This window comes from Urocitellus parryii, chromosome 6 (genome assembly GCF_045843805.1).
Source record: "Urocitellus parryii isolate mUroPar1 chromosome 6, mUroPar1.hap1, whole genome shotgun sequence".
Classification (NCBI taxonomy): Eukaryota; Metazoa; Chordata; class Mammalia; order Rodentia; family Sciuridae; genus Urocitellus; species Urocitellus parryii.
In genome coordinates this window covers 13,905,487-13,915,156 of record NC_135536.1, presented here as the reverse complement: position 1 = coordinate 13,915,156, position 9,670 = coordinate 13,905,487, and the positions used below count along the sequence as shown (strand labels likewise).

The 9,670-nt window shown below is 37.2% G+C and overlaps 1 protein-coding gene across 3 annotated transcripts in view; it reads right to left on the bottom strand.

The window, feature by feature from the left end:
- Positions 1 to 2,870: 2,870 nt before the first annotated feature.
- Ppp4r3a (protein phosphatase 4 regulatory subunit 3A) overlaps positions 2,871 to 9,670 on the bottom strand; it is a 42,046-nt gene continuing 35,246 nt past the window's right edge. For all 3 annotated transcript variants that reach the window (XM_026394205.2, XM_026394206.2, XM_026394207.2), the window contains 5 exons: positions 8,794 to 8,963; positions 7,756 to 7,898; positions 6,550 to 6,740; positions 5,882 to 6,108; positions 2,871 to 3,828 (listed from right to left, as the gene is read on the bottom strand). In XM_026394205.2, the coding sequence (XP_026249990.1) occupies positions 3,718 to 3,828; positions 5,882 to 6,108; positions 6,550 to 6,740; positions 7,756 to 7,898; positions 8,794 to 8,963 (842 nt within the window). In that variant the 3' untranslated portion in view covers positions 2,871 to 3,717. The remainder of the gene's footprint in view (positions 3,829 to 5,881; positions 6,109 to 6,549; positions 6,741 to 7,755; positions 7,899 to 8,793; positions 8,964 to 9,670) is intronic.

Below are 9,670 nucleotides of genomic sequence, written 5' to 3'. Positions count from 1 at the left end.
CCGCCTAAGTAACCACTATTTCCTTTAAGTCCATGTTAGAATTTATCTGGGAGATGGAAAAGGTCAAGGAAAGCTGTTTCTAGCAGAGCTATTTTAAGAAAGGAGACATCTGATCTAGTCATTAAGGCATTCAGTATCTGAAGAGGCCCCTACAGTTTTCTTTCAGATTTAACCAGATGAAAGACCCTAGAGGAGGTATTAAGGCCAATGAGAAAAATCGAAGTGATTATCAGAATTAAAACATAGTGATGACTACCCCTCTTATCATGTCTCTGTGGGTGACAATAATTCATCCCATGAAAAATTCTATAATCCTCTTGCTTGAAATACATACAATTACAACAATAAAAGTTAACATAACCCAGGGGCTAAGGTTGTATAGCTCAGCGGTAGAGCGCTCACCTGACTCGTACGAGGGAACTACAACTAAAAAATAAATATTAAGAAAAAAAAGTTAACATAACCTGTATGTTAAAATTCTGAGATCCTAACTTCTCCCGAGAAGGGTTTTTTGCCAATGCTTTTTAAACCTCTATGGGGTAGGGGGCTGTGGCTGTGGCTCAATGGTAAAGTGCTTGCCTAAGCATGTGTGAAGCACTGGGTTCGATTCTTAGCACCATTAAAAAAAAAAAAAATTCTAAAGCTTCTATGGGTTGGGGATGTGGCTTAGTGGTAGAATGCTTGTGTGAGGCCCTGGGTTCTACCCCCAGCACTGTGCAGGTGGGGAGGAAATCTGTTGATGACCTTAAGTTTTCCACTTAATCCTTCCAGCTTAAATTTGTTGCTGTTCTGATCTTGCAACCTCTACAAAGACTACAGCTTAAATCAGTTAAGATAAAAATAGTGGCAAGAATGTTCTTTCTTGTTTTTTGCCTCTTTAATTTACTAAGACTGAATTGCCAATTTAGAATTCTAAAAAAAAATTACATGCATGATCTGGGTACAACTGAGTGTGGAAAAAACATAACTATGTTCATGTCCATCACCAAAATGCTATTTACGATTAAATGTGGACTTTTTCTTGTGGTACTACGGACTGAACCCAAGCCTAGCATATGCTAGGTTAAGCACTCTAGCCATGAGCTGCACACCTCCCTTCGCCCCCTTTCTTATCATTTATTTTGAGACAGGGTCTCACTAAATTGCTGAGATTGGGCTGGAAATTGTGATTCCTGCCTTGGCAGATTACAGGTGAGCACCACCGTGCCTGACAAAGAATATGAACACTTGGACTGGAGGTGCAGCTTGGAGGTCGAGCATGACCTGCCCCTACCTCCCCCCAAATGGGTAGGACTTATAAGTCAGATGGAACCATGTCAATACCAAGTTAGTGTTCCTAGCAATTTCTTGCTAAGGGTACTCTTTCATGAGATGACAAGCTATTTCAGACCTCACTTCTCTAATTATTATAGCAACATTTGTGTCATTTTTGTTTAAATAGCTGTAATTGCTAATGACAAGGGAAATATAACAGTCCACCAGTGAAAAGGCATCTCTTAACTGTGGAGGCCAAGAGTTAGCATCTATTTTTTGATCACTAGACCACAATATATGAAGGCAAGTGACACTTCACTCTTCAAGAATCCTCAGAATACCAAAGCAAGTGTTTTAAGAGTCAGTTTAAATTAATCAGCTACTCGATATGGAACTTTCTAGGTAACAGTGGAAAACCCAATTCACTCAATTGTTCTTTTTTTTTTTTTTTAAAGAGAGAGTGAGAGAGGAGAGAGAGAGAGAGAATTTTTAATATTTATTTTTTAGTTCTCGGCGGACACAACATCTTTGTTGGTATGTGGTGCTGAGGATCGAACCCGGGCCGCACGCATGCCAGGCAAGCGCGCTACTGCTTGAGCCACATCCCCAGCCCCTCAATTGTTCTTTTTATTCACAAGTCGGTGAACTTCAATTGTTAAGAGCCAAACTTTGTAGGGATGAGATTGTGGCTCAGTGGTAGAAAGCTTGCTTAGCATGTATGGGGCGCTGGGTTCAATCCTCAGCACCACATAAAATTAAAAGGTATTGTGTCCAACTACAACTAAAACATAATATTAAAAAAAAAAAGAGCCAAACTTTGTGACTCGAAAGTAGCTTTATACTTTAGAGAAATAAACTCTTACAGTTAATTGTGCTTTCAATGTTTGTTATTTACCGAGGAATAAGCAAAAGATATCTTCTATGCTCTTCATTTTAAATAAAGAAGGGCAGGTAGAATTGAGATTTTTATTTAATTTCCTTGAAAATTTGCTATCACATGTAACATGCCCTGCAGTTTGAAGCAGTCTGCCAGGCTCTCACCATCTCCTTGTTCAGAACAGAGCTTCCTCAGAGGATGCTGGGGATGCAATCCAAGGCCTCATGAATGCTGGGCAAGTGCTCCACACTAAGCCATGTGCCTAGCCCCTGCCCAATACTGCTTTAGCAAGGTACTCTCTCTGATGGTCCTCAGATATTTATTTAGGAACCACCACTTACAACAACTTAAGCTGGTATTCCAAAGGGAGTAGTTATTAAAATAAATAAATAAATAAATAAAGGAAAAAGAAAAAAAGAAACATACAACTAATACAATTTATCTTACTCTTCTTTTCTTTTTATTATTCAAAAGTCAAATGTTATTTTTAAATCATCCATCCTCAATTTTGATTTAATGTACCGTCATTTCCCCAAGATATGAAATTTCAGAATCTCTTTGGAATACTAATTTCATGTCTAGGTTTAACAAAACTGTTTTAAGTTTTAAATTCCACTCTATTTCCCTGAAATCTCAAGACAGCTGCTGATGTAAATTTTAATATAAAATATTTAGTCACAAAATAGTATTGCTTTTGTATGCACATAGTTGTAAGATTACTTTGCTTTTGTCAATAAAAACTATACCATCTTTCATAAAACTCTAAACAAATTAAGAACTGTGATGTAAAACAAAAAGTACACATGGTAAAACAGGTACCAGCACAACGTTAGGTTATATTACATCAAAAAAAGGTTTAATGGTCCCAAATATATATATTCAACAACTAAGCATACACTCAAGAGGAGGAAAAAAAGGTCAAAAATAAAATGAAATTAAAAAAAAATTATGACACAAATGACCACATCTAGAATTCCACTCAATCTTTAATCAAGTAGGGACAAATCCCCACTTTAGGGGGGGAAAAAAATCTGCAGTTTGAAGGGCAAAGGGAACAGATAAAAAAGAGGAAACTTTATATTTGCCCCTCCCCCACAGAGGTTTTCCAAACCTGTTGTAGCTTGACTAAAATGTTCAGAATGTATGATTTTAAAGGCAGGTCTCTTTATACAAAGAAACTGCTGGCATTCTTACTAGTGAAGAACGTTGGCAGAAAAGCCCATTCTTCTGAGTTTCAAACATGGTCCAAGAAAGCATGTTCTGATTGTAGCAACTGACCAGTCAATCCAGAGTTCCACTTACAAAACCCCCGCCCTGTTGGCTTTTTGTTTCCATTTCCTTCCCTGAGAAAAGGGCAATGTGTGGTCCAAGCTGGAGAGCGCAAAGGCTTAAGTCTTTCCCCTAAAAGTGTGGTTACCCCTCCTCCTGCTCCATTGAATTGGCACTTGATGAGCAGAAGTCAAGTGTGCGAGGCTGAGCGTGTCAGTCATTCACAAGAGACCACTGCACTGTGTTGCGGGCTTTGTAGGGGGGAGGGGTAGAGACCCAGTTTGTCAACAGGTACTGATCACAGGCAGTTGCCATTATTATGACTCAAATTTTGCTTTCTTTGACAATGGTAGGGTATCTTCCTTGTCTTCATCCTCTTCATCCTCTTCATCATCATCAGGATAATCTACCAGACCCACGAGGCCTCCCTGTTCAGAAACAAGGATTATTTGAAGAACAGAAAAGAAAACACTAATTCAAAAATACCTGTGTTTTAAGTTTGAAGAAAGTACAGATCCTACCTCAACATATTAACTATAGCTATTTCTGGTTGGTGTGATTGAAATTCATTATTTTTATTTATTTCCTAAATTTCCCATAATAAACATGAGCTTTTTTCTTTATAAGAAAATTTTTTTAGGTTATCTAAATTAAAGCAAAAGAGGTAAGTAGTTTATTATCCTAGCAAATCACCCAGGGAGAAAAACATCACTGAATTAAAAATGTCTTTTTGCTGGGCACAGTGGCGCATGCCTGTAATCCCAGCAGCTTGGGAGGCTGAAGCAGGAGAATCACAAATTCAAAGCCAGCCTCAGTAAAAGCAAAGTGCTTAGACATGAGGCCCTGTCTCTAAATACAATACAAAATAGGGCTGTGGATGCAGGTCAGTGTCCCTGAGTTCAACCTCTGGTACCAAAAAAAAAAAAAGGCAGGGAAGGTCTCAAGACCTAATGTATCTCCCCTTCCCCAGAAACCACCTATAGCTCACTTTATTTACATGGCCATGGAGAGTGTACCCTACTCTGCCCATAGCCATGCCCTTTACTTCAGCAGGCCTTGGATTCACTTCTCTGTCCTTAGGGGTCTCCTACTCATTTGCAAGAAAAGAGACTGGGGAATGGGCACTGATTTAGATCAAAGATTCTGAACTGGCAGTCTGTTAATGCCTAATCTAATAATGAACATATTCTACAACTTGAAAGAAAAAAAAGTTGTAAAAGTCATCTAGAAGAACTGGTTGGCTGGGTGTGATGGCACATGCCTATAATCTCAGCAGCTCAGAAAGCCAAGGCAAGTTCAAGGTCAGCCTCAGGAATTTAGCAAGGCCCTAAGCAACTTGGTAAGACCCTGTCTCAAATAAAAATATTTAGGGGATGGGGTTTTAGCTCAGCAGTAGAGTGCTCGCTTAGCATGTACGAAGCCTTAGGTTCGATCCTCAGCACAGCATAAAAATAAATTAAATAAAGGTATTGTGTCCAACTACACCTAAAAAATAATAATAATAATAATTAAATAACAAAAAAGGCTGGGAATATGGCTCAGTGGCTATGTATCCCTGGGTTCAACCCCTGGTAGCAAAACAAAACCAACCTACCAAAACAAAATAATTGGTTGTATTCTGTGATTATGGCTTTTCTACATTTTTGGTGTTAAAAATTTTGCTCCTTTCTTATATGAAAAAAATTTTAAATGGACCATTATTGTATTATCTTTCCCCACCATCTTTACCTGGGTCTAACTTGGGAAAGTTGAACAAGTAAATGATGATTTAAAATTTGGAAGATTTTGAAAATGTATCGGCAAACAAATCTGAACCTAGAGTTCTAATAAGAAAAATACCAAAATAAGAATACATTCAGACTTTTGCATTAGTTCTAGGAAAATGTTCAAAAATTCTAATAGATAAAAAAAAAAAAAAAAAAAAATTCAGCCAGGCACCAGGTGCATGTCTGTAATTCCAGTGGCTTGGGAGGTTGATAGGAGGATCACAAGTTCAAAGCCAACCTCAGCAATGGCGAGGTGCTTAGCAACTCAGTGAGACCCTGTCTCTAAATAAAGTACAAAATAGGGCTGGGGATATGGGTCAGTTCCTGAGTTCAACCCCCAGTCTCCCCCCCCCCCCATTCCCAAAAAAGTTCAGCTGCCAGGCATGGTGACATACATCAATAATCCCAGCCAGTTAGGAGGCTGAGAATTGCCAATAAAGATCAGCTTTGGCAATTTAATGAGACCATGCCTCCACAAAAAGGTAAAAAGCAGTTGGAGGGTTAGGGTTAGCTGGGATACAGCTCAGGGGTGAAACACCCCTGGGTTTGATCCCTAGTACTGTGTGCACATATAAAAATCCCAGGTGGTGGTAAGTCACAAGTGATAAATGGTTCTGGAAGAGGCAACCAAAGGGAGTCTCAAGAAGAATTGTGGATAAAAGCTTAAATCTAGGAAGGAAAAGGCAAAATGGAAGTCCAGGAGTCCAAAGGGTACCTTTGTGGTAATAGCTGCCGTCTGAGATGTATTCTTAGGGACAGATCCAGGAGAGCCTGGAGATCCTGGGGATCCGGGGGACCCTGGAGAACCAGGCAGATTTGTGGCAGATGACTGGCTGGTGAGGTTAGTCTTTGTTCCACTGGACAAGGAAAGCTTGAAACTTGGGCTCTGCCGTCCAGAAAGATTCGTTTTCAGAAGCACCTCCTTTTCCTCACTTTCTTTTACTAAAAAGGAGAATATGGTCAGGGTTGTCAGTCACACTAGTTCTGTTTTTATTTCCCCACAATAGGTGACAATAACACATAATTAACCAGCTCGTATTTTTGCTGAGAAGCAACTTTCAAGTTCAGATTAAAAATGACACTAACGTACTAAATATCATTATCCACTGGGTTTTTACAAAGGAAAAGGAATGAAAGCTTTTAGTATCACATTCATTATTCTCACCACTCCTGAAATAATGTCTCTCTCCCTTATTCACCCGATTCAAACTAAGAAAACTTAGTCTATACCTTCACAATAGTGCTAGGAATTCAGCTACACCCTCTAAAGCAACAGTCTGTCACCACATATTCAATGTAAATACTCATTATTTGGTCAAGAAATAAAGAATAGACCTAGAGTGAGAAAGCCTTTATTTTTCCTTGCCCATTTGTTCAACATACATTTCTTCCTTTCCATGAATTTACTAATTGGATCCATGATATCATCATCATTTTTAGCTTTGTCAGATGGAGACACCACAGCTTCTCCATCTTCTATGTCATCTTCATCTGCGTTGAACCACATCTCCTCCTCATCCTCTAGTGTTCTGGCATCTCGCCGGTATCTATGATTCCTCAAAATGGAGCGCATGCTGTGAGTAAAGAGAAAAGGTAAATACACTCAGGATTTTTTTTTAAAAGATGGTCTTCAAGTACTTCAAAATTAGACACAGCTATAATAGGTTAATGGAGATAAGCAAACACAGAAGAGTCTGATGCAAATCAGATATTACCAAACATATGATTAAAAAACCACCCACCATATCCAATTTTAACAAATGGAATCAAATTTCATACTACCAAATCTGCACGGTTGCAAGCTGGGCACACGCCTTTAATCCCAGTGACCCCGGAAGGAGGAGGATCCTAAATTCAAGGCCAGGCTCAGCAACTTAGCAAGACCCAGTCTCAAAATAAAGAGGACTGGAGACGTAGTTCAGTGAAAAAGTATCAATTCTCAGCACTAAAAAAGTTCAATTCTCAGCACTAAATAAATAAAATTTTAAAATAAAAAAGCACTGATGTAGATCAATTATTAAACATATTAACATTAGGAATTGATAAGTAATAATTTACATGTTACAAAATATGTTATAAATTAAAATCTAGGCATTAATAATAAGGTGGATATGGCTCAGCGGTAAAGCGCTTGCCTCCCACATGTGAGGCACTGGGTTCAATTTTCAGTATCACAAGAAAGTAAATAAAATAAAGATACTGCATCCATGTATAACTAAAAAATATTTTTTAAAACATAATAATTAAGAGCCACACCACCAGTCGTTTTTAGTATTTTATTTAGAGACAGCGTGTCTCACTGAGCTTCTTAGTACCTCACTGTTGCTGAGGCTGGCTTTGAACTCACAATCCTCCTGCCTCAGCCTCCCGAGCTGCTGGGATTACAGGCATGCACCAATGTGCCCAACACAAATGAGATATTCTGGTTTAATTTTGAACAACCGAGGCCTTCCTGCCACATTAGTATATGTTTTCGAATCACACTAGCAACTACCTACACCTTCAGTAAAATGAGATCAAATAAACAAGAGCCACTGTGACACAACTTATTCATGAATAAAGAGAAAATTCAAATATGTGTTGATTTACCTGTCGAGTTTAGGGTTGTCTTGCCTTTCTCTTTGTTGTTCAAATCTCAGTTTTAATCCTTTAAATGTCTGTACATAATCTACGTCTTCCAGTGCTTTCCAATAATTTTCAATTACATGAGCAGTTAATGATTTTATATCTTCCTACAGGAAAGAATTACAGTAAAATATATCATAAAAAGTATCAGTTTATCAAGATGAAGCTTTAATGTAGTGATTTCATAAAATTTCCAAAATAGTTCAATTTCATAAATTATCACACAACCCTAGAGGTAATCAGTGAAAATGGGAATAACATATACTGGCTACTTCCATAGTCCCCAGTTCTTGGTATCCCTCAGAACTATCCATGGTTCTTTCTAAGCAGATGCCAGGTCCCACAATACTTCTGATGCTGTAAGTTGGAGCATATGTACTTTACTACTAATTTTTTGTGTTGGGGATATAAACTAGGGGACCTGGTGCATGCCAGGTGAGCACTCTACCACTGAGCTACACCACCACGGCATGTGTATTTTAAAAACACACCAAAAAAATTTCTAGATGACTGGTGGTGAGGGTTGCATGATAACATGAATGTTCTTATTCTTAATGTCAACATATTATACATTTAGAAATAGGAGGGCATAGTTTATGTTACAAACATTTTACCACAATTCTAAGAACATGGCACAGATAATACTGCACAATGATGTTGAGCATCACTAGATTAAAAAATCAGAAAGAGTGTGTTATGATATTGTCCTTTAAATACACGTGAAAGTGAAGAAAAACATTTGAATGCGTATTTGTGGTTTTATTTTCTTAAATGATCTTCATGACACTGCTATCAGTTTTCAACCATCCTATAAAGACTGCTAAGAGATCAGGTTAGATATTATTGATTTGAACTGAATCTCTCGTTGGCTTTTGATAATGGTTTTTCTTTTAAAAAATTCTTTCCAAGTATAATAATTTCAAACCAAAATATTAGTAATGCATAGTCAATTATCTCATACAATTAAAACTAAAATTCTGATAAAAAAAATACAAAACCTACCACTCTAATAAATTCAAACATTTCTATTATGGCAGAATTCATCAGATTGTAGCGGGATCCATTGTTGAGAAAAGCTTTGACTACAGGTTCAAACAAAAAACTTTTCATTATGTAGCGGTTATAAAACTCATCTTTTAATCCAATAATCTTTCTCTTAAAACGAAGGGCACCTGAAACACAGAAGTATTATTGTTTAAGTCACATACCACACTTCCACATTTTAGACTTACCAAAACAACACAATAAAACCCATTTAACAAATACCAGTAATTCTTCGTGCACACTGATATGTTAGCACTTCCAGAAACGTGAACCTAAAGATAAGGATTTTTTAAAGGTGTTATCAGAAAACATATTCTAAAAGTAGTGTATGTCATCATAGAACACAAGTCTTAGAAAGCCAGAAAAATTCTGGAAATAAACCTGTTACTAATGACCAAAATGTTATGTATGTCTGAAATAATAGCTAAGACAAATGATTTACTCTACCGTAACAGTTAAAATGAAAAAAATTCTCAAGAGTAGCCTTTTATATAAAATTTTAAGACAACAGAAAAACAATTGTTTTATTAGGGCAATCCACTGTATGATAATTTGATCTTCAATAACTTTGGACACTCTTTTTTTTATTATTTTGCATCAAGTTCATGGATTTACATTGGTTTAGTTGTGGATGTGGTTGCAGAATGGCTATAAACCCACAAAAATCTGCATGACCCAGAATTTGCCTTCCATAGTTTAAAAATAAATTTAGAGGATGTAGTTTAAAATGTGGTCTTCTAGGCTTATTGCGAGTATGCTTTTTAACTTTTTTTTTCCTAGTTTTCCTTTTTACAATTAATTAGGCTTTAACTTACAGATGAAAAGGTATATTTAC